This window comes from Dysidea avara, chromosome 2 (genome assembly GCF_963678975.1).
Source record: "Dysidea avara chromosome 2, odDysAvar1.4, whole genome shotgun sequence".
Lineage (NCBI taxonomy): Eukaryota > Metazoa > Porifera > Demospongiae > Dictyoceratida > Dysideidae > Dysidea > Dysidea avara.
The window spans coordinates 21,720,755-21,746,562 of NC_089273.1; the positions used below are offsets into that span (position 1 = coordinate 21,720,755).

General features: G+C 37.3%; 2 protein-coding genes and 1 long non-coding RNA gene across 10 annotated transcripts in view; 1 reads left to right on the forward strand and 2 right to left on the reverse strand.

Annotated features, from left to right (window-relative positions):
* The window catches only part of LOC136246837 (serine/threonine-protein phosphatase 5-like), a 45,563-nt gene that overhangs the window by 14,145 nt on the left and 5,610 nt on the right, over positions 1-25,808 (forward strand). For all 3 annotated transcript variants that reach the window (XR_010696857.1, XR_010696856.1, XM_066038421.1), the window contains exons 5-12: positions 8,182-8,300; positions 8,627-8,692; positions 9,333-9,431; positions 14,379-14,484; positions 15,341-15,401; positions 15,543-15,624; positions 18,053-18,140; positions 18,794-18,834. Coding sequence is in view for 1 of the 3 variants with exons in the window: in XM_066038421.1 (XP_065894493.1) it covers positions 8,182-8,300; positions 8,627-8,692; positions 9,333-9,431; positions 14,379-14,484; positions 15,341-15,401; positions 15,543-15,624; positions 18,053-18,140; positions 18,794-18,834 (662 nt within the window). In the remaining 2 variants the exon portion in view is untranslated. The remainder of the gene's footprint in view (positions 1-8,181; positions 8,301-8,626; positions 8,693-9,332; positions 9,432-14,378; positions 14,485-15,340; positions 15,402-15,542; positions 15,625-18,052; positions 18,141-18,793; positions 18,835-25,808) is intronic.
* On the reverse strand, positions 135-7,688 carry LOC136246841 (uncharacterized). Its single transcript, XR_010696858.1, has 4 exons — positions 7,649-7,688; positions 6,757-6,810; positions 643-772; positions 135-474 (listed from the first exon to the last, which is right to left on the reverse strand). It is a non-coding gene; the product is annotated as an uncharacterized lncRNA (long non-coding RNA).
* Positions 2,120-4,533, reverse strand: LOC136246839 (uncharacterized). 6 transcript variants are annotated; one of them, XM_066038425.1, is made up of 9 exons: positions 4,104-4,533; positions 3,869-4,049; positions 3,722-3,820; positions 3,427-3,531; positions 3,109-3,173; positions 3,024-3,052; positions 2,841-2,933; positions 2,332-2,396; positions 2,120-2,272 (listed from the first exon to the last, which is right to left on the reverse strand). In XM_066038425.1, the coding sequence occupies exons 4-9, from the start codon at positions 3,435-3,437 to the stop codon at positions 2,197-2,199; spliced, it is 339 nt and encodes a 112-aa protein (XP_065894497.1). In that variant the 5' UTR covers positions 3,438-3,531; positions 3,722-3,820; positions 3,869-4,049; positions 4,104-4,533; the 3' UTR covers positions 2,120-2,196. The 6 variants fall into 6 exon arrangements, with proteins under 6 accessions (XP_065894497.1, XP_065894496.1, XP_065894501.1 ...); XM_066038424.1 differs by having other exon boundaries at positions 3,658-3,820; XM_066038429.1 differs by having other exon boundaries at positions 2,841-2,973; positions 3,109-3,376; positions 4,104-4,527.

Consider the following 25,808-nt stretch of genomic DNA (forward strand, 5'->3'; position numbering starts at 1 on the left):
GACAGGTGCAGTAAGTTAGCAACGAGCTACAAAGCACTGAACAAAACTGGTGAGTAATGGCAAGGTGGTTTTGAGGTGTGGGTACAATTTGTTTCAAGCCATATTAGTGTTGCTAATTAATTTGCACAACTAGACAAAAGCCCAAACTTGATAATTATGTTGTAAAAAGTTGTGCACTTTGGCTGCTGTTTACACATACAGTAAGATGACAAATAGCATTTTTGCACACTTTAAATCAACAATTTCTAAAACAGTTATCTGGTGGAGACTTCCTGTGCCAGAATACTGCTGCCACTACTCCGAGTTGACCAGAGATGAAAGTTTGTACCATCAAATTCAGCAATAACTTGAAACTGCTTGGGGTACAGCCATCTTCAAGGACTCCATTCTTACTGTGTCCAGGGTGAATCCCGCATAATACTGCTCCTGTCGTGGAGATACACAGAGGCCTGGTCATCCATTACAGTCCTAATCCTGTAATAGTTTCAAAGTACATCAAAGATACCACTGGATGTACTAGCCGTTAGAATGTAGTATTATTAAATGTGAGGTAAATTGATCAAAAGAAAAAAAATCACACTAAAATCTATTGAGGAATGGATAGCTAGCCACAAAGAGAACTCACAATACCGACCAACTTACCAAGGCCACTTTCATCTATCCAAGTCATTGTTATTTCAGAAGGGCCTTCTAATTCCATAACGGAGTTATGGTACGACACTGCATCTGGTACAATCAGTTTGTTCTGGCAGCTTTTACAAACCAAGGTTACCTGTACAGTACAAACGTCACAAGTACACATGGGTACAATACAGTTTCTTACAGCAGTAATGAAAAAAACTTCCATGACATTTCCCACATACATACATACATGCTACAAAAGTACATTTCACACCATCAAAATCCAGCAAATACAATTCTCAGCGAATTCAGAGTTTAGAAGACAACAATGCCCATCATACTAAATCAGGGGGTGCTAACAGGAACAAAAGTTTGTAAAGCAGAGACTCATAAAAGAGATACCGCACGACAAGAAAAATTGATGAATCTACATTTCAGTAGCTTTGGTAAATTAAATGTCCTCAAAAATCAAGAAATTGTAGATCTAAACATACTTTTAAAGGTATTTATAATTTAAAATTTCCTGCCTTATGGTAATCATCCATTTCGAGTAACTATCAGTGATTACAAATTCAAAACTTCAAGGAGTTATTTGTATTATTATATCAAGACTCACGGTAGTGAGTCGCGCGGCCAAGAAACTACAAAGCGCACGCCCAATTAAAAGACGCACGGCCACTACTGTGAGTTATTTACGTGTAGGGCCGGTTTTGCAATATTAGTCCTAAATTACGCAACATCTCTCAATAGATTTGTATTGCGTTACGTGATAAAAAATCTTTAGGAGTCGTCATCATTTTCATAGTTTTCTTGCGACCTCGCTAAAATAAAAAAGTAACCATCGCAAAATAAAAAATAGGCGTATTTCACTTTATTTCTCTACCTTATGTTACAACTACTGTCACGTTATACCAGTCAACCAGTCAACATAGCCGTGTTTGTATAGTCCATCTAGCACTGACATTATCCAATCCTGGTTTGCCTATACGCGTATTTTCTTCAATCAACCTCTAATCCCTACAATAACTTTTAAAGACACGACGTGGACACAAACTCTAATGCCTGATAAACAAGTTGTGACAGCGTGCTGAACCGTAAGTTCCCTAGGGATGGCGTTTTAAGCAGAAATCTTTTAAATTCCACACCCCATGCGAGCGTTTATAAATCGCCAGTTGTCTTTGAACAAAATCACTAGCGAAGGTGCTTTAAGCATACTCTTCAATTCTCTATTTACATGTAATTTTTAATAGATTAACCACAAAGGCCGATAAGGTGAATACAAAAGGTAACAAGCCTTTAGGGGTTACCGCCTCTATGTAGTGTGTACCATGTAGCTTGTGTTGTGGCTTTCATTAAGTATTATGCACACACAAATGGTGCAACAAAATTTTGTAATGGATTGCTCGAATGTGGTTCGTGGTGTTGTGGCTTGAATGTGGTTCGTGGTTTGCCAGTGACCATGTATGAGTTGGGGTTGGTCCACACAACTTACACAATATTCAAATTTCATGATGGCCATGATAATTTCTTGCCATATGGTAAACATACAACAATGTGTAACAACGTTAATTAACATCACATCAAGACTTGACTAAAAATAGTTCCAACAATAGTGATGATTTCTTGTATGTCAGCATGACGATACTGAGACCTGTAAAAGAATAAGCAGGCACTGAAGTTAACCTTAAATTAAACACTCATGCAACTGACCTGGAACATCGGTCGCAACACCAAAAACACTTGTTTCGATATCTGATGACACAATCCAGCAGGCACTGAATTAAAAGAGAATGTACAAAAAATCAATATGCCGGGCTGTGTCAATAATAGCATGGATAATCAAAATGAACAAAAATTATATCCCAGGCTAAGTGAATGAATAACATAACTGTTGGGTAAGCATGTTAAACCAGAACATTAGGACATTAGTCAAACCAGAACATTAGGACATTAGTCAAACAAAAGTACGCTATCACAACTTGGTCATAATACAATGTTTGTACCACTGGACTTCACACTGGTTGCCCAAAAATTGTGCCATTCCGGGACAACAGCATAATATTATGAAACAAATAGTTACTACAACACAGAAGGCTTACTGTTGCACTGTCTACACCGATATACCATAATTTAAAAACATAACAGGTGGGCATTAAATACAATACACTTAATATCTGGGTACTAGGAAAAATCACTAACATCACAACATGTAAACTGACCTGGAAATTAACACCCTTGATGCCGCTACAGTCTACACTGGATACTTGTTCGAACCCATCAACACTATGCCTGATACATCTGAGTAGACTGACCTGCAAATTCACATCACTAGTATACAGTGATAATTGATAACTGCAAAAACAACAATTGCAATAATACAATTCTTCTGTACGTCAACTGACCTGAAATTCATGACACTCAATACCGAGACCTGTAAAAGAATAAGCAGGCACTGAAGTCCAAAATTAAACACACATGCAAACTGACCTGGAACATCGGTTGCAACACCAAAGACATCTGTTTCGATATCTGATGAAACAATCCAGCAGGCACTGAATTAAAAAGAGAATGTGCAAAAAATCAATATGCCAGGCTGTACCAATAAAGGATGAATAATCAAAATGAACTAAAAATATATATCCCATATGCAGGTTAAGTGAGTAACATAACTGTTGGGTAAGCATGTAAACCAGAACATTTGGTCATTAGTCAAACAAAAGTACGCTATCACAAACTGGTCACTGATAATTGATAACTACAAAAAGAACAATTGCAATAATACAATTCCTCTGAATGTCAACTGACCTGAAATTCATGACACCTGTATCTTTGTTCCTGCATGGTCTCAACTTACATATGTACCATGATCACATTCAACAGCTAGTGGATAAACCAGTATGACCAGATGGCCTGCAAAAACCAACAAGCAGGTGTTAAATACAATACACATACCTAAAGCCTGGAATATGAAAAATATTATATAAGCATTATTCCACACTGATATAGTAATAGATTATAGGATGTTGTGGAACTTGCCTAAACGTGTAAACTTGAACATGAGGACAACTACATAATCTGGACACTTGGAATTGTCCAATACCTGATGAACCGCAAGTAGGTACTAATGACATTCACTTCAACATTTTATCCCAGCTGGGTGAATCTCTTGTAACTGAGTAAAATGGTGTTTATTTTCCACCTACAACCAAAGTTCTACATTTCTGTGGTTGGGTGTACATAAACTGACCTGGAAAATCAGTATACCATAGGGGTATGGAAATGGTTCCTTTCCTTCTGTTGTGACATTACTTACAGCTGACTGGTAAATGATCATCGATGTCCCCATGGACCCCAACAATGAGTATACCAATAACTTCACAAGTTGGAATGAATTTCCTTTCAACATCTGGTGGACAGGTCCAAAAACCCTATCGCACAAACACGGTGAATCAATGTGTGGCGATGTGACACGTTGCACAAACTTCACTCCTCGTTTCGTTAGCATTCAAGACCGGCATATATCATAGAGTCCCTCAGTATTCTTGCCGGACTCTTACTTTTTCAAGCGTTGCTCAAGCGATGTAGTTTCTCACGAGGGGCTCGAGTTTCTCAGTAAAGTCGAGCCGATTAAAGTACGCCTCACCATCCAGTTACATTCTTAAACCATTCAATTTAAAGCCACGTATCATGAGTGTCCGCTTAAGGTAATTAGGGACTTTCCACGAGATTTCCCCTAAATAGATTACGTGTTAGTTGTCAATCTGGTGGATTCTGGTGGTATACATGGTTCAACAATGCGGTAAGTGTAGTATAAGCTGTCAATGAATAATTGTTTGTGCACAGTTATTTTTGTGTGATAAGCATGCTTGAGGAAGGGTCTGGGGGACGAAACTAATGTTTTGACAGCAGTTGATGATGGCCAGGCAAAGAACTGCGAGAAGAGCTACTATGATAGTATGATAGTAGGGAAAAATTCCCACCCCTATAGCTCTGCCTAGGGGCATTAACTAGCATTATCTACAGCTACTGATTCAGGCCAAGAATAAAGGTGAAAGTGGTAGTAAGGCTCAATCCTATTATTCTGCTGAACGGGCAAGGGAGTCTGGGACTCTGGGGACATGTTCCCTCAGGAAAGTACAAGTACTACAACTTTTTTGATTTAATTGCTTCATCAAGTATAAAAATTTCAGTCAAAAGGTGATAATCAAGCTCTGGTCTTATGCACTGGTTGGAGTGGTTGTATCGATACTGCACTGTGACATCCTTGAGGGGTTAGTGCTGGCATTGTCCATGGCAATACTATTCCATCTCCCCGAGTCTTGATGATTGAGTCCTCCATTCCTTTCTCTGCTGCTCCAATCCTGAAGTTGTGACCACAGTCAAAAGGTGACGACTGAGGCTCTGGTCTTGCATCTATACTGTACTGCAACACCCTTGAGGGGTTAGTACCGGCATTGTCCATCGCAATACTGTTCCATCTCCCATATACAAGTCTTGATGGTTGAGTCCTCTATTCCTTTCTCTGCTGCTGTAATCCTGAAGTTGTGACCAAAATATTAAAAAATGGTTATAACATGATAAATGATTATGATGATAACAATTACTAATGTATTTATAGCTGTGTAGCAACTGTGAATTAATTAGGCACTTGCAAGTTTAATTAGGTGTCTGAAGCATTTAACATGCACAGATATGAGATATATTCATGACGTACAGGCAGTAAAGATAAATTTACTCTAATAGAACAGTTATACTACACCGTAAATTCATACTTCCGAATTTACAGTGTTATGAAACAATCATTATTATGTATGGATTTTACTGACTCTCCTAGATAATATTCTGCATTAATGTTAATTGCTCATTTCCAAAAAATTAGCTTTTAAACCAAATGTAGAGTCTATCACTGACAAAAATGAGTGATATCCACCCCAAAAACACCTTCGCTGTAAAAAAGGCGCGTCCAAGAAACTACAAGTACCTGGAACCCAATGTAATAAAGAAAAAGAAAAATCAGCTTAGCTGAAGTGAAAAGTAACTGGTAACTTAAAGAGTTGATATCTGAAGCGGCCAAGAACACAATTACTAAAGTTTAATCCATGCAAGAACACCTTGGCTATAAAACAGGTGTATACATGAAAGTAACTGGGAACTGAAATGGCTGATATCTGAAGCGGCCAAGAATGAATGGTCATATACAACTAATCCAAAAATGTAACACTGAACCTTTATAATTCAGCTGTGTTCTATATTTACTCTTGCTGCACCGTAAAGTAATTTCTTTTAACTCTAATTGGCTGGTAATTTGGCCGCCTTTTTTTGCTCTATTATACTACTATTAAAAAAGGCGGCCAAATTACCAGCCAATTAGAGTTAAAAGAAATTACTTTACGATGCAGCAAGAGTGAATATAGAACACAGCTGAATTATAAAGGTTCAGTGTTACATTTTTGGATTAGTTGTATATGACCATTCATTCTTGGCCGCTTCAGATATCAGCCATTTCAGTTGCCAGTTACTTTCATGTATACACCTGTTTTATAGCCAAGGTGTTCTTGCATGGATTAAACTTTAGTAATTGTATTCTTGGCCGCTTCAGATATCAACTCTTTAAGTTACCAGTTACTTTACACTTCAGCTAAGCTGATTTTTCTTTTTCTTTATTACATTGGGTTCCAGGTACTTGTAGTTTCTTGGGCGCGCCTTTTTTACAGCGAAGGTGTTTTTGGGGTGGATTATATATATACAGTGGAACCTCTCTTAACTAACGCCCCGAATTAAGGACACATAATAGAAAAACCTCCCTAATAAGGACAAAAACTTGGTCCCAACAGGTCTGTTTAATACATTTTTTACCTCTGAAGAGGAAAACCTCTATATTACAGCAAAAAAGTGGCCAAAAATTCTAGGTCCCAAAATGTCCGTAATAGAGAGGTTACACTGTAGTAGCTCCGTGCAATTATGTACAGTGGTAAAGCACCATTGTAAAACACATTAAAAATGCAACTACAGCTGGTCTAAATAAAGACTGTAAAAAAATCCATGTTACCGTGGGACAATATTTAAGTCCACATAACATACAGCAATGTTCTAACTTGCCAATATTTGCTGTAAGCAATGGGAACAAGCCCTTACCATTGGATGTGAAATCACAAGTTGCTGAATCCAGTTGCACTGCAAGAGTCTGACCTAGTAGAAGAGGTTGTAACTGATGATTTATTTTTAATATGTACACCACTGTGTGAAACTAAGATAGCAGTAATGGTTATTATTTTGAAACTACTGTAACACAAAATTTTTGTGGGATAAAGAGATTGTATGGATTTTGCAGGCATCTTATCTACAAAATTTTATCATAGATAATGTAGGGAGATGTCTTTCCCATAGTTTTATGTACAGGCAATCCTTGTTACGAGTCCAGACTATCTCACAAACTCAACTTTGTTTCTTCATGAATTATCTTGTTAGTTTCCTTATCACTTTACATTGGGTGAGTGTTATCACATCATGGTGGCATACAGCCAATTTGTTTCAAACTTCATCGTTATGCATGGTTCCGCAGGTATAACACCAATATTTTTTTGTGGCACTATTTCTAAGCACCAAGACATGAGAATTTTTTCAGTATCAACTAAATGATTAAAGATTTATATGAAGATTATATTTGTGTAAACTGAGGCTGATACCGTTGACTACTGAACCCGTAACGGAGATTGTCCATAATGATGTCACTGTTGCGAATCTTTACTTGTACTTGATTTTAGTCCATGTACAAAAGGTGTGGAACAACTGAGACATTTTCACAATTGAGAGATCTATATCTGAACTACAAAAATTTCTTTCAAAAAAGTTACTTTTACATTTTGGCAATCCACAAAAGTTGTTTAACACCTTATGGCACTGTGGTGTATGATTTATTGTGTATAACAAGATACTGAATAACAACCTCTTCTATATTAACGGAGTACAAATTCGTTTCACAAATGTATACGGTTTCATACAGCTACTACACGTGCTCCATACAAACCTTATCACTTTCGTTGACTCAGATTTTGTGCACTTTTTTTTCGTTTATCCACAGCAAAGTGAAATCGGGAGTAGTAAAATTCTTGTTCAGTTCTAACACTGAAATACTCCCAGCCCACACGTTTCAAGATTAAATAAACGGCATAATTATCTTCATAAATCATCTCTTCAACTGCTTTTATTCGAAAATCTGCCAGAAATTTACTGGTTGAACGCCATTTCTCTCGTCCGCATAGCCTGTCGAAAACGCCATTTTGAACTTCTTGTAAATTGCGCGTGCAACTAAAATCGCCCGTTTTTTTTACGGTTGCGTTTCGACTGTATTGCTACAACAAAACTCTGATGTTCACTAATATTCTTTGAGCAGCTTGCTAGTGATAAAATAGTAATTCTCCTAATGGGAACCTTATCCTTGTATGCTATGGAAGAATCTGTGTATTTGCTTTTATTATTTAATACTGTACTGTACTGTACTGTACTGTGCTGTACTGTACTGTACTGTTCTTACATTATTTGTTATCTTTACACACTCAGATGTTGAGGATAGCTACAGTGGTCCCAAGCTGGATGATGATATCAGTGCAGGATTTATGAAGAATATGTTACAGTGGTTTAAAGATCAGAAGAAACTACACAAAAAATACTGCTACAAGGTGAGCACATCAGTTGTGAATGGTGTAAGGATCACCCAGGGGAAGTCCCACTAAAAGAGGTGACCCAGAAATGAACTCAAACTAACCATCATTAAGTACTTTGATTGTTAAGTTTTAGGAATCAGGAAGGATCTCTAATTACTTCTTTACATTGTTGAGTAAAACATCTCTTCTGAATGTCTTTAATACAAGTATCTACACTGTATTCTTAGGCTAACTCAGTTAGACCCTTTCCTACTTTTGTCCTTCTGTCACCTAGGAGCAAAAGAATAAAATGGTCTTGCTATGTGAGACTACTGTTTTATGTGTACATGTTTTTTTAATAGATTATGTTGGAAGCTAAAAAGCTGTTTGAAGCAACTCAGACCCTCTGTGATATTAAAATTCCTGATGTACGTAAGTGTGTGTGTACATATTGAGATGTTCCCATATTGCCACAGTGTTTAAATGTATGTATGTTTACAATAAACACTAAGTGATGGTAATGTTCATCAGTTAAGTGTAAGTGAATCTATGTACAACCAATCAAATTTACTGTGAAAGAACTTGACTGAAATCTACCATAGCTAGGTGTTAGAGTTTAACAAAAATTATGCAGTAGGACCTCCATTATCCGAACACCTGTGTGCCAGCTGAATCACAAAAGTGTTCAGATAAGTGAATTTTTTCAGATAAATGAAGCCCATTGATTTATATACAGAGCTCTGTTGAACTACTCTAATAGAACATACGTCTGTGACAAAATACCCTAATAGAACAGTCACCGCTACTGTTTGGTTAATCGAGGGTTCGGATAATCAAAGTTCAGATAATTGAAGTTCGGATAATCGAGGTCCTACTGTAATAGCATTTAGCATGCTCCACCTGATGCGGTGTATCAATCCACAGTAACAAACTTTATTGTTACTGGTAAACAGTTCTACTGTACAGTGTATGCATGTACAGGGCTATATGTGTATATGTATGCTATACAACATGTATGTATATGCAGATCTGCATGTAAATGTATTTAGTATACCCTATTTCTTACAGAGTAACAAATTTACAGTCTGTGGTGACATTCATGGACAGTTTTATGATCTACTAAACATCTTTGAACTCAACGGAGTACCATCACAAGATAATCCATATGTATCCTTTATGTGATGTGTACTGTGCTATGCTGGTAGAGGGTGTGTTTGGATTTCGATGATACTTGTGTTCACCATTAACTGATTTATAGCAATGACTTTGTTACAATCATTTCTTGGCCACCACATTTGATTTTATAACTGTATTGATCCTCGTATTTCAAAATATCGCAATATATCGCTAAAACGATAGTATCACTCAGCCCTAAAAATAATTTGACCAAAACAGTTGAACTGTACATGGTTTTCACAAAGTATTGATATTGCGATGTTTTGTTATTAACTATCGTGATACCATGCCTGTACACTACTGTCATTGAAAAAGCCATTTGTTATGCTGTACTAGGCTAAGAATCCTTGTAAGTCATAACTTGGTTACCCCTGCAGAGAGGTGTGAACACCATAACAACCTCAAAGCATGTGACTGTTACTGTAAACAAGTGGGTTGGTAAAAACAGTGGGCCCGGGGACCCACGGAAATCCAACTCTGCTTGGAATTTTATACACCTCACCGTATTCTATACTTGTACTAGGTACCTTTGCAAGTAGTCTTGCACGGCCAATCCACTTTTTCTCCCCTCACAGTGTCTCGCGCGATGTTTACACCAATTAGAAATTATAAGCACCTCTAAAAATTGTCTGAAGCTGACTGCATTTAAAGGTCACTGCCTGCTGCACAGTAAGCATACTAGTTTATTATGCTGCCTAGCTACTAGAGTAGTTTAGGAACATTGTGAAATCCATCATGACGTGTGAAGAGCTGCTGGAACTTGCTTAGCTTGCTGGAATTTTACCTATTATGCTATGCTGCACTGCTCAAAAATGTTACCTATTATGCTCAAATTATGCTAAAGCACATCTGAAAATGCTATTTTACAATCCGTATTAGGAATGGTAACAGTAAACAATTACCATATTGGGAGTGAACTACTGCATGTTTGTGGCTAATTTACATTTAGAAGCCATGCTATGCTCTATGCATTTTTCTCTCCAATGTTGCGAGAAGTAACAAATCCCCGGTACAAACAAATTGTTTAAGAGTTAGCTGGTAAAGGTAATTGGTATCGCTGTGTTTCCTGATTTTTATAACATGCTGGACTCGATCCCTAGGGTAGGGTAGTGGGGCTGTGCTAATTCCACTTTCATTTACGTACAGTAATACAATTGTCTGGTAATTAATTGGTATCTTTCTTAAATTGAATGATATGCTATTATGTGTAGAATCAAGACACACGGTAGTGTGTCGTGCGGCCCAAGAAGCCGGCGCGCAACCCCGTGAGTATATTGACAGGAAGAAAGAAAACGCAATTTTTGCACCTCCGTAGCTCTGTGCTGCCTTGATGAAACAAGACAAATTTTGCTGTGTAGATTCCCTCCACCTTCAGCACTCCACATTCCAAATTTGAGCGAAATCGCTTCAGGCATTCCTGAGATATGCGACTTCAAAAATTGGCTTAGTTTCTTCGTTTTTTTTTTCTTCTTCTTATTTTTCTTCCTCTTTTCGCACACTTACAAAAACTGCTATAAAACGCGAACACGTTATCCGATTGCCTTGAAATTTGGCACACAGAAGGGGGGTATAAAGGCGCATCTCGGTACCAACTTTGGCTGGAATACCATAAACAGGCAAAGAGTTATGAGCGATTATGCACGAAAAATAACACCAATATGTTGTCACGCCTACAGGGTAAACCGCGTATGGGAAGAAGCTGAAAATCGGTGGGTGAATAGGTTAACTATTGAACCTCAAACCTTTTGTGGTTTGAAAGTAATCGAGCTAAAAACCAGGAAGATACAGTGAAAAAATCAACAGTGTGTAACAATTACGCAATCGAGATTAGCTAATTTTTAATTTTTTAATTTTATTATTATTATTATTATTATTATGCTTGCCACGCCTACCAGATAAACCACTTGGGGTAATGCTTTGAAAATCGCTGTACAGATGGAGTTATCATCTTAGAAAGGCTCTTCAATGGTGTAGAAAAATCAGACTTAAAGCCACGGAGTTATAACACGAAATCCAACTTGGTGTAGCAAGTGCGAGATCGAGATACTCTAATAGAGCAGTCATCCTAATAGAGCAGTCACCCTGAACAGAGTTCAAGAGATCAGTTAGAAATAAGTAACCTGTATAGAGATCAGCTACAAACAAATCACCCTGTAGAGAGTTCAGCTACAAACATTTCACCCTGTTCAGACATCAGTTAGAAGAAGTTTTCTTGTAGAGAGTTCAGTTACAAACAAATCACCCTGTTGAAAGATCAGCTAGAAGATGTCACCTTGTAGATAGTTCAGTTACAAAGAAACCACCATGTAGAGAATTCAGCTACAAACTAGTGACCCTGTAGATACATCAGCTAGAAGAAGTTACCTTGTAGAGAGTTCAGCTACAAAGAAACCATTCTGTAAAGAGCTCAGCTGCAAACAAATCACCCTGTAGAGAGATCAGCTAGAAGAAGTTACCTTATAGGGAGTTCAGCTATGAACAGATCACCCTGTAGAGAGTTCAGCTACAAACAAATCACCCTGTAGAGAGTTCAGTTACAAAGAAACCACCATGTAGAGAGTTCAGCTGCAAAAAAAATCAATCACTCTGTAGAGAGTTCAGCTAGAAGAAGTCACCTTGTAGAGAGTTAAGCTGCAAATAAATCACCCTGTAGAGAATTCAGCTACAAACAAATCACCCTGTAGAAAGATCAGCTAGAAGAAGTTACCTTGTAGAGAGTTCAGCTACAAAGAAACCACCATGTAGAGAGTTTAGCTGCAAACAAATCACCTGTAGAGAGTTCAGCTAGAAACAAGTTACCCTGTAGAGAGATCAGCTAAAAACAAGTCACCCTGTAGAGAGTTCAGCTAGAAGAAGTCACATTGTAGAGAGTTCAGCTACAAAGAAACTACCACGTAGAGAGTTCAGCTGCAAACAAATCATCCTGTAGAGAGTTCAGCTAGAAGAAGTCACCTTTTAGAGAGTTCAGCTACAAAGCAACCACCATGTAAAAAGTTCAGCTGCAAAAAACTCAATCACCTTGTAGAAAGATCGGCTAGAAGAAGTTACCTTGTAGAGAGTTCAGCTACAAAGAAACCACCATGTAGAGAGTTCAGCTGCAAACAAATCACCAGTAGAGAGTTCAGCTAGAAACAAGTCACCCTGTAGAGAGTTCAGCTAGAAGAAGTCACATTGTAGAGAGTTCAGCTACAATGAAACTTCCATGTAGAGAATTCAGCTGCAAACAAATCACCCTGTAGAGAACTCAGCTACAAACAAATATGCAGTGTAAAAAGATCAGCTAGAATAAGTTACCTTGTAGAGAGTTCAGCTACAAAGAAACCACCATGTAGAGAGTTCAGCTACAAACAAATCACCTGTAGAGAGTTCAGCTACAAACAAGTCACCCTGTAGAGAGATCAGCTAGAAACAAGTCACCTTGTAGAGAGTTCAGCTAGAAGAAGTCACACTGTAGAGAGATCAGCTAGAAGAAGTTACCTTGTAGGGATTTCAGCTACAAACAAATCACCCTGTAGAGAGTTCAGCTACAAAGAAACCATTCTGTAAAGAGCTCAGCTGCAAACAAATCACTTGTACAGAATTCAGCTACAAACAAATCACCCTGTAGAGAGATCAGCAAGAAGAAATTACCTTGTAGATAGTTCAGTTACAAACAAATCACCCTGTAGAAAGATCAGTTAGAAGAAGTTACCTTGGAGAAAGTTCAGCTACAAAGAAACCATTTTGTAAAGAGCTCAGCTGCAAACAAATCACCTGTACAGAATTCAACTACGAACAAATCTCCCTGTAGAGAGATCAGCTAGAAGAAATTACCTTGTAGAGAGTTCAGCTACAAAGAAACCACCATGTAAAGAGTTCAGCTGCAAAGAAATCACCCTGTAGAAAATTCTGCCAGAAACAAATTGCCCTGTAGAAAGATCAGTTAGAAGAAGTTACCTTTTAGAGAGTTCAGCTACAAAGAAACCATTCTGTAAAGAGCTCAGCTGCAAACAAATCACCTATACAAAATTCAGCTACAAACACATCACCCTGTAGAGAGATCAGCTAGAAGAAGTTACCTTGTAGATCATTCAGCTACAAACAATTCACCCTGTAGAGAGAGCAATTAGAAGAAGTCACCTTGTAGAGTGTCCAGTTACAAAGAAACCACCATGGAGATTTCTGTAATCAATATATGTGACCGGATTTGCGAAAAGGGGTCTTCCACACACATCCAATTCCGTAAACGTTGGAAACCATAACTCAGTATTCAAGTAACATATTAACCTGAAAATTTCACCATGTATTCAGCTATAGTGGTGCTCACCACTGCCCAAATATCAAGGCAATAGCTCTTTCCAATCTGAAGTTATCAATTGTCAAAGTTGGCAAATTGGATGTGTGTGGAAGACCCCTTTTCGCAAATGCGGTCAAATATGTATTATACAGTATATATAATTTGTACATTTTCTGATAAAATATTTAAAGTACATCTACTTCATCTTTTCTTCTTCCTGTAGTAAAGAAAAAAACGTAGGTTAAAAAAGTCCCAAAGCTGGTATACAAATACAAAAAGAAATGAAATCTAATCCAAAACAGCCAAGCTGTAAAAAAAGTGTGCGGCCCTCAGAAAGGCTATGGTGAAAAAAGATGTGAAATCCAAGGTGGCGGCCAAGAAATGGCTGTGATGGTAGGTTAATGGTAAAAATTTTAATAATGACAATTCAGGTGAATTTTTGTGCCGCTTCACAAAATTTATCTGAATTGTCATTATTAAAATTTTTACCATTAACCTACCATCACAGCCATTTCTTGGCCGCCACCTTGGATTTCACATCTTTTTTCACCATAGCCTTTCTGAGGGCCGCAAATTTTTTTTACAGCTTAGCTGTTTTGGATTAGATATCATTTACTGTAATTATCTCAAACATAGATATTTGACTTAACTATTGTGTACAGCTATTCAATGGTGACTTTGTAGACAGAGGATCATTTTCATTTGAAGTTATTTTAGTACTATTTGGATACAAAGTGTTATACCCCCAGCATTTCTACATGGCAAGAGGTGTGTGCGTGTGCATGCTTGTGTGCACGCCATACATATCTATATTTACTATACATGTTTATTGATGACCTGTGTGAGTAAAGTTGTGTCTTACATGTATGTGTACAGTGTACTACCTTTCGCATCTTAGAAACGGTTCTAAAGCAAGTATGCTGGTTAAATGCCAAACCTCGATTAGTTGCTACATTTGAATAGTAGCTACATAATGTCCTTGAGGCCACGTAACTAAATTATTGGTTATCATTCCCACCCTTTTCCAATGATTGTTTGTACCACTGATGGCTAAAAACAGCTTTTTAACCTTGATCAGACTAAGACAGTTGCTATTCAAGTCCTAGCTATGAGCCATCTGATTCAGCTATATAGTTAATAAAATTAAACAATCCACATGTTCCTAGTATTGACTACTGAAAGATAAATAGGAGTATCAAACGCTACCCTTAAATAAATGCTGCGGCTGTTAGTGAATTCATGTAGAAGTGTTGTTCTAAGTACGTAGCTAACTTAGCTGTGTACTCTTGTGTTAGGCAGATGAGGTAGACTCCTGTAGTATAGTATGTAAGGAAAAGAGCAATAGTCGTTCTACATCATGTGTCTGGTGGCCATACAGTACCTTTCATCTTTTGTTCCTTTTTAGTGCCCATCACATATTAATGTATTATTGGAGCTACTAAATAATAAGAATAACCATGTTTATTGGTATCCGGAATAATTGCTGTACTTCAGAGCTGCTTACGGTATAAGTGTTGCCTTCTGTACATAGTAGCCATAGCATTTAACCAAGTACATACGTGTGTGTGTGCTTTGTATAAGTTGTGTTTTGTATGTACATAGTGAAAGTATGTGTACATTACAGGTAATCATGAAAGTATTAACATGAACCAGATGTATGGCTTTGAAGGAGAGACAAAAGCAAAGTATCCTTTATTAAATTGTCTTTATACATATGTGCTGTATAGAAAAACTTGTATACACTGTGTGGTATTATGTAACTCTGGTTCAGCATGAGGTACTGTGAAATACAGACATGTGGTAAATCCTTGACTGAATAACTTCAGATATTCTTCACACATGTTTGAATTGTTCACAGAAATATTCAACTGGTTACCTCTGGCTCATTGTATCAATGAAAAAGTACTGGTTAGTTAATCACTTGTTGTTGCAAGAGTTCATAATGAAATATACTGACGGGGAGTAATAAATAGTGTGGGAACTACCAATGCAGTCTGTACAAAAGTACTGCTTAACATCCAATAGATGACACTGATACTGGTGATATAGAACTATTGATAGGTGCTGAGTGCTGTTGATAGATGCTAAGTAAGGTAAAGCCTTTGTTCTACCAAAGTATGGATGCCCTCTAAGTTACAAAGTGATTTTACCTGACCACACATGATCTCTTGTAGTTACACATAATATGTGACCTAATTTTAGAAAACCGTCAATATATGCACATGTATCAAAATTCGTTTTATTGGTTCTTTGTTGTCTACCGGGACAGGAATGGACTGGCTAAGTTTCAGCTTCATAAGATAAGCAGTGCGGGAATTACAGCAGTAGACACCCAGACAAGTGAATAAATCAATATGTACAGAAGACATCGAGAAAATAGTCTACAGGTGCTTACATAAACCATCATAACTTACTGATACAACAGCGTACGGAGTTGAATCTTTGCTCATTGTATTCGCATGAATTTGTGTATCCACCAAGGTATAGTTTTTACCAAAGATATTCTTCTGTGGTCCGGAAGGAAGGCAAATTCATTGAAAAGTTGTCGTAAATTCTTTCGTCACTGCAACGTAAACAAATGTCCGTAACTCAGAAACACACCTGTGTATGAAGATGAAACAAGGATTTTTGAACTCCCTATGAATAGGGGAACACAATGATGCCCAGGATTTATCCACTGGAGTGTCAGTTCACCGACCACCAAGGCGATAAAAACTTGCGTAAATTTTTTTCTGAAGTTTGCATTTTTTACCCATTGTTTTTGAATGCGTTTTATTACAAAAGTACTATTGTGCGTATATCGACGGTTTTCTAAAATTAGGTCACATATAATGATTGTTGTTGTAATATTATATGTACTTGTAAAGAGATTAACAGTGTAGACTGTGAGTTATACTGTATGTAATATGAGTGGCAGCATTTCACGGAGTAGCCATCGTATACTTCTCCCTTCATACTATTTTATATTATGAACTTTCCTGGTTGTAGTCGTGCGTAATATTGTAATGCACAACTCTGTAGCCATAGCAAGGCTAGAATGTTTGTGATTATTGAACTATAATAGTACAACATCCCAAAGTAAGGTGTCATTTTCCCAATGGGTCATGGTGTAATAGCTACCATCATTCATACTTCTTGTTTCACTACTTTTTACCACTAAAACCCTTAAAATTATTTGCACTAGTTGTGGTTGTGACTGTTTTATTAGAGTATCTCAATCTCTTACTTATATATATATATATATATATATATATATATACCGTATTGTCTCGAATTACGGCCCAGGCGTTTATTTCTTTCAAGCAACTTTTTTTACCCCGGCTGCTAAGCGAGACCGGTGACTATGCGAGACCGGTGTTTATATACCTGATGTTTATTATACTATGCGAGACCTGATGTTTATTATACTATGCGAGACCGGTGTTTATTCACGAGTCAACTTCATACCTTGGTGTTGTACTCTCCTGGACTCTCCTTGATGTTTCCCTCAGCATATTTCACAGACTCAAGCTTACAAGGAACTCTATAAAACGTTCTTCACTTCATTGTTAGTAACACTGCCTGGAATTGTTTAAAATAATGACTGCAGTAGACGTTTATTTGAGACCCAGCGTTTATTTGAGATCTGGTGTTTACTCGAGACGAGACCGGCCGTAATTCGAGGCAATATGGTATATACATTGCATGGTTGTCATGTAGTTATTTTTTTACATAAACACTGTAGCCAGATCATGAAGGGATGTGGTCAGGTCACTGCACTGTGATCGTTTAAAGGTGTTCTGATTGTTTAAGGGCATGGTTGCCATGTGATCATTTTGTAAGCACAGGTATCTACTAGCACTGTTTTGAATACGGACCCCACCCACATTAAACGTAGTGTAAAATAACGTTTCTACAAGGTAGCTTACCCATTTAGATGTTTAGTGTTGTTCAATAGAGACGAAAACAGCCTTAAAACACTCTAGAGCACTAACAGAATTTTCCGTGATATTTCTGGACTTCTCCATTCATCGTAACAAACGTATGTACAATGTTAGATTCCATAATCAAATTGTTTTAGACGTGCCTATAAAATGAATGGAGTGGTTAACCACCTGTTAGCCTGGGTGAGTGGTCACCCATTGCAGGCTATCAGCCTAGAAGGAGCATTGCAAATCAATGGTCGAAAGTGAGATTTGTGATGCATGAGATCTTTCTGCTAGCAGGTCTCTAACCATTTTAAGAACCTGCCAGCAGGTCTCTTAGTGGATTTTAAAGACCTCGTTATCCTCCAAACATCGAAGCATATTATGTATACCATTTTCTAAGTATCAAATTTAATTGTCACTGTTTATAGGTCATGCATGGTGGACTGTTTAGTAGAGATGATGTCAAACTGGACGAAATTAGAAAAATTGACAGATTCCGTCAACCAAGTGACGAAGGTACTGTATGTATAACATTATCAAGGTGCATTGTACCTGTATCAAAGCATTATTATTATTGGAAACCAGAGAGGTTTTCATCAGCTATTTTCTAAATTTTCCTACAGGCTGTAGTAGCTTCTACTGTATGGTGTGTGCATATTTGATTACACATACATGGAGTATGCATATTTACATGAGGCATATACTGTATTATGATGGGAGAGGTTAATGGGAAAAATATGGCTTTCTTCTTTTCTTTTTTTTCTACTAGGGAAGTGTACCAGATTATTATTAGTAGTCAGATGGTCAGATCTAAAATTTTTTAATACTCACATTTTTTTGGAAGTATTAAAAGTGAAAATGTATCTGTGATAACCGTAATAGTAGAAACTGTTTGTCAAGATAGAATGTTGTTAGTTACAGCTTTGAATATCCAGACAGGTATAGTTTCTCATGCCCATTGGAGTAGTGGGTTTCTGAAAGCGTTGTGAGAGACATACTCTATGTACTATGGAATGGATATATAAAGTACTATATTGATCTGTTGATTTCAATCATTTGTTCTCTATACAAAATACTTTTATGATTGTGAAGCCAAGAGTCCACTATCCTGTACAATGTTGTAATGTTTATATTGTTATAGTAATTATTTCAGTTATTTGTACATGTAGGGCTGATGTGTGAATTGCTATGGTCAGATCCTCAACCAATGGTGAGCTAACTTTATAATATGCAGTTGTCGGGAAAATGTTGTGTGCTGCATACAACAAGCAGGGCTGGCTCTCACCACCATCATCTCTCAAAATACTCTAATAAAATAGACAGTGATAGAACAGACATGTATATATTACACAACATGATTGTTCTGTTAGAGTATTTCATTACAAGTACACAAAATATTTTGGAATTTTCAACTAGAGTAGGGACCACAGCACATCGATAAAAAGTACCGAAACAAGCTGGAGTAGTGCATGATATTAAATCACAGTAAAATAAGAAATGTTATACCATATAGTGGGATTTAGTAGTGAGGAATTTAATTTAGCAAATTGTAACAAACGCTAAATTAAATTTTGCATCTTTTGAGACATCAATAATAATTATATTGTGCAACTTAAATAAAATTACGCAAGGTACTTCGTGTCAGCTGAGGACAGAGTTGAGCATGGCCATTCTCTATTACTTACGAAAAAGGAAAGATCCGTTGCCCAGCCCTTATGCTGAACTTTCAGCATCTATTCCTTCACATGAAATCGTCATAACTGATTGTGAAGTCGAGCTTGTACCATTACGATCTTCAGACAAACCAGAAGTGCAAGAAATAGAACATTGTGTAAGACGACAAACTACGAGGTCACAGCTGTTTGTTACTTGTTGCAGTACATATGCAGTACAAATTTTTGTGCAGAGTTGATAACGTACAGGATTTTAATTTAGCGGTTGTCCTTATTCGCTAAATTTTATGTTGCTATTGTTTTAATTCGCAGCCTTTTGTGGATACTACAAAAACCCGCTATACGGTATCCCTACTGTGCTCAAGAAATGCACAGTAGGGATATAACACTTCTTATTGTTTTACTGAGATTTAATATCATGCACTACAGCTTGTTTCAGTACTTTTTATTGATATGCTATGGTCCCTACTCTAGTTGAAAATTCCTCAATTTTTGTGTACTTGTTTGTTAATTTTTTTGTAATACTATTATTATGACTGGTGAACCCATGCATATCGTGAAAGAAATGGAGTTACACGCCCCAGCTTTATCAGTTATCATCTGAAAAGTGAAGTATCCATTATACTTTGTTGTCAGCTATGTTAGATCTGTTACACAGCCGAAAATCACCCCTGCAATTCATGCATACTGCATCAAAAGAAAGAGATGGGAACACCCCAGTTCGTCTGAAAAGTGAAGTATCCATTATGCTTTGTTGTCAGCTACATACACGTATGTTCAACCCATTACACAGCAGTACAAATCAAGAACTGTTCAAAAAGTACCTCTGCAGTCATAGTAGCCACTATGAAATATATGGACAATTTCCATTACGAAGGGAAGCCATCACGTGCTACCGCCAAATCTACACTTTTCATTGACAGCAAAGATGAATGGGACACAAAGGAGGATACTGGTAAGTCCATGAAGAACGTATTGTACATACTGCGGTATGCCAAAAGGCACCTCTCAGGCCGAAACGATGTCGAACAGTGAAATAAATCAAGCGTGTAGCCTCAGCCATTATCAAGTTGTGCTTGTCTGAAGGCATCATCAGTCAGTCAGTTACTCAGTCAGTATAAAATTCCATTTAATTTTTTGTTTAAATTCCGTAGCAACTTGTTGAAAGCGTTTCGGGTTGATCTGAAGACTTGCTTAAGCTTAGTTTTACCTAACCAATGTGTACTCATCACCGTCAGGAAAATTGAAGCTGGTTTTTGGGAGATTTTTTTCATGGGCCACACCCACTCCTTTGGTGTCCGTACTATATAGTACTATTGTACTGTATGATGTGTTTATGTGAAACTTTGTGAGCATTTACCTGTATTTCACTAAACCAGAACCAAATGGTTTCCTCAGTTAACGGCTAGTGTAATAGAGCATACTAGTCACTATGATGATACTTTAATCAAATGGTCACTTCAAAATATCAAGCAATGCAGTAGTACTGTTTAGGAGGGTTAATGACATCAAGAGTTCATAATATAGGAGAAGGAGAAAGTGTTCAAGTGTCAATAAGCCTTTTCCATATGATGTCAGAGCAAAAAAAATGGCGACCTCTATTTGGGGGACTCTAATGTTTTCAAGTACAGGTGATATTGGGCAACAAACGAAGATCAATTGTTTGTGTGATTCAGGAAGAAGATATTGAGCTAAAACTAACAGGTATGGGTATAATGCAACGGAATTAAATAGTTTACATGGGTTTTGAAAATTTTTGGCTGGTTTTGAAGGTTGAGTAGAAATAACATTCCTTTATATACGTTGTAACCATACCTGGTAACTTGACTTCAATATCATCCTTTGTTAACAACTAAATGGTTTATGAAAAACTTGTCATAGGACGCAATACTTGAAAATATAAGAGTAGTCAAGGAACTCGTGTATGGCTCAGTTTACAAACCAACTCTGAAAATTCCATTTAGCTGTTTATATGGAAAAGACATTGTTTCTGGTATTTTCCCCAAAGCAGTAGTATAGAACATTGTCATTAGTTCTGCGTCGTTGTCCATGGCATCAGCAACTGACTTCATGAACTCAGTCCCCTGTTTGCTAAACTGACTGACTTTTGTGTGTTCTTTTGTCTTAACATCAACAACTTTCAAGAAAGGCAACAGTTCTGGGCATGTAGCTTTCATCTCGATATTTAAGATATGCCGGGATGTCAATTTTATCATTTTCCATGTGGACACTTAACTGTTATTTCTAAAGAAACTTGGTCCTTGTCTTTATTGGATGTTTTCATTTTATTGTACCGTATAGAGGGAAACTTTGGCGGGGAAATAACTTTGGTGAATTTGGCAATTTGCTACAAATTCGCCAAAATTTAACCCGCCAATTACTCGTGGTGCCTGAGATTAACATCTTCATAGCTACAGATTGAGCTTGAATTCGCCAAAGTTTATTTCGCCAAATGCGATTTAGCTTGCTATTTGCCAAAGTTTCCCTCTATAGGTATCTCGTCTTAAGCATGCATCTGCAATGGCCCCTCCACCAAACCAGTAGTATGCATCATCAGTATCTTCATGAACTGTTGCCACTGGAATTGGTCCAGTTGCTTTGATTGGACTTTGGCATTGTCGGAATACTGTAATTCATTGTACATGGCACTGAAATATGATATTAAAAATGTTTTGGCAGTATCACTGTTAACTAAGTAGGTGCTACAAACTTTGTGCCATTCACTTCTGACTGCCACCACTTTCACTGTCAAGGGATCTGATGGGTGTAGACCTATATCTGTCAATTCACTGCTTTTCTACACAAGAAAATAACTGCAGTGGCCGTGCCAGGAACTGTAAGTATCACTCTTTTAATGTGGAGCACTCTTCATACAATCTTACAAATGTTTCTTTCAAGTGCTCTGTGAAAGTCGATAGAGCAACTGGAGTGATGGAATCACAAAATCCTATTAGCGATTTGCTTACCACTGAAACCTCCTTTGTTGTATTAGACAAAATCTTCAGGATAATTTATTCGTTAATTGTAGACGAAATACGAGCTAAAACGTTATTCTTTTCAAAACATGACGTCGTTGGGTGGTTTTACAATCTCCTTCTTGCATCATTCAGAAGTGGGTATTTTCGATTTTCATTTACAGGTAGTAGGTGGTGGTTCTATTTCGTCGTAATCTTCGTACTCTTTTTTTCCTGTTCCATTATCTCATCATCATAGGCATCAGCTTGCCATGAGGCCATTGGTGCGCGAATGGACTTAAGCGCTTTAATAAATATTTAATATATTGACAGTGCTTATTGGTACGAGAGTCTGCATTATCATCTACCGTGTTGATCACGGATTGAAGTCATGACTTACTGCGTTGATTTCTCAGAGGGTAAAAGCCTTTTCCATAATGGCATCACATTGGTTTTCTATTTGGGGTCATATAAACAATCTGCTGTGGCAAAAAAGGAACTGCCACTTTAAGTGGGCTGAACCTGAGGAACAGTTTATTAGGTCATCATGTGAACCTCAAACCAAATCATTAATAAAGTTTTGTCACTATACAGACAAAGTTCGCCCATGTTTAAGTATTGTATTATAGGTTTATGGATATAGCAAGATTTTTTTTATGAAAAGGGTGCACTATGAATTGGTTGTATCATACATTACTACATACATTGGAATTAGTTGATTTTCCATATTTCTTCTTCAGTGCACACTCTGGAAGATCTAATGGCACATCTCTATAGCCCTTTGAGCTATGGTGGGAAGACACGGTGTGCTTGATCAGTTGTGATGCTCGGGCCACAACATAGTTGGATGAACTCCAGAGCAGTGCTTGAATTGGCTGAACAGGGTCTCCACTGCACTTCCTGACAAATGAATCAGACTGATGAAGTGGTTGGGATACTTGTGTAGAAACCACTCTGCAAATCCAGTCATTCCATAACACACAGATTCGTAGCAAATCCCAGGCTACAAGAATTAACATACACATAAACTGTTGTATGCAATACTGTACACATGAGACAAGTAGGCTTAAAACCTACATACCATTTTACTTCGTTAGACGCCGCACCTCGAATAGTAGTCGCACTTAAATAGTGCCATGATCAATTTTAAAAACTAAGACTTAAACATCATATTTGAGCATCGAAGTGGTGGTTGATTTGCTGCATCAATTTTGTCAACTAAGGTAATAGTAGCCATAGTGTTTAACCTGTTTCACTTGTAGCACACTGGTATTTTTGAGTAGATGAAATATTGTGAAACATGTCAAACTAATCACTGTAAATGAGGAGAGGTTTAATTGGCCTGGGGTATTACCAAATTTACCATTCCCTTACAATAATAATAGCTAGAGCAAATATCCAAGGTATATATGCAACTTAGTTTGAGCAGTTCTGTGTGCTCTTTTACAAACAAGTGTTTTTTTTTTTTGCTTTTTTTTTTGTTTAATTGCATTTTCAATGCCAAGAATGATCTGGTATAGAACTTATTACAGTTGACATCACGTAAAAGTTTTACCATTTTGAACCTCAGCCACAAAACGTTTGTCTCAAAACTTTGCCCATTAATTATGACCAGCCAATAGTTCCAAAACAACTATTACTTTAATAGTACATTGGTAGCATTGACATACTCCCTCATAAAGTGTTGGCCAAATTTTGCAGTAATATATTATGCAGCTCATGGTATAACTAACTTTGCCAACTTAAAAATCTTGCATCAGTTGTAGCTGCATTACCTGCGTGTTATATAAAATAGTGACTGTGACATACAACTGTTTACTAACCATAAAGATTGTTATACCACTTCTTGAAGCATACATATCCCTGTTCAATGGATTTCAAAACATCTCCTTGGGTATCACAGATTTTAGAGTGTCTCAGAAAACCTTTCTCAAATAGTTATTACATGCCAGGGTGCATCTCATGTTGGCAGCATCATTAGGCATTGGGATACTGTTAACATACTGGTGTACCTCGGACAACACTAATTCAACACTAATTCATGCTATAAAAATTAAATACGACACAAGTGAGTATTTACACATGAGCACTGCAGTCCAAAATGCAAGTGCGTATCAATCAGGAGTATTACAAGCACACTTACTGCTACAAGCAAGCTTTGTGAGTTTTACAGTACAGGGTATATCAAATATATATACCGTATCAATTCTTATTAAAGTTCACCTGCATACTCTTAGCAGGTGTCACGTTCAGTTTTGTCCAAGAATCCCTTATAATATGTATCTCACGAAGCCTAAGAATCATTCTGGCACAACCATCATCACTCCTCTGACACTCCCATTGGTACGTGTCAACTATTGTCTGCCATCCAAATTGAACGCTTTAAATATCTTGGCTCCACCATCTTTAGAAGCGAACAAAGCATTGATAATGTTTATGAGCTACAGTATATAAAAAAATAAATTCACAAGACAGTGATTGTATACTTGATGTGTTGGACAGATCAGCCAAAAAATACAATTATGTGGATTGAATGGATTTGTAAACCAAGGCTTTAAAATATGTTGGTCACACAGGCTTCTATGAGCGTTATATGCTCCAAAGCACCCATGGCTGGCTCTCAGAGCTGCTAAGTTTGGTGCTGGTGCAAAATACTACCTTTTAAAGCCATAAACCTATGTAATAAGAATAGTAACAAATTGATTATTATCCTGACACGTACCTGAAAAAGCTTGACTGTCTCCAGAACACATGCCATGAAAAATTTAGAAGTCATCTGGTTTTCACTAGTAATATAGGGACCCACTATGTCAAAACTTGAGGTTAGATCTTGCCACAAGAACTGCAAAATGTGACTAGTTTGCTTTAAACAACTGGTGAGGTCGAAAAGAGCAAAAATATCTTGTAGATTAGCCTGTTCCTGTGATGACATTGCTAAACCAACCAGGTGGTGACTGGAAGTTTCATATATGAAGATAGTATGACTTTTACCTCATCAAAAATGACTGCTCCATTGTATACTGTGCCACTTGTTTGATCATCATTTGCCACTTGTCAGCACATGCTCCAGGCTCATGCAAGAAAGCACTGGTATAGGATTGCAAGGTGGACTTGGATGGTAACTGAAGCTTTTTAAAGCTTCATAAGCTGCTGGACTGTGCACATAAACTGCAAGTGCTACAATGTTTATCACATGTTAATAAACACTCATATTAAGGACAACATACCGATTCGAATTGTATTTAGACTCCAACGATTTCCTTTCTTTCCAGTGTCTAGTAATAATAAAACATCAAAACAAATACTGTATATTTAGGGTCAGTGCTTGGCCCACTTTTATTTATCCTGTATGTTAATGACATAACTGATGGACTCCAAAGTACACTAGAGATGTTTGCTGATGACTCTAAACTTTACAGAATTATCCAAACACCTCAAGATGTCAATATTTTACAGGAAGACCTTAATTTTATCTCGAACTGGTCAAGACTTTGGTTACTGAAGTTTAATACTTTAAAGTGCACCGTGATACACTTAGGTAGAGGAAACCACAACAC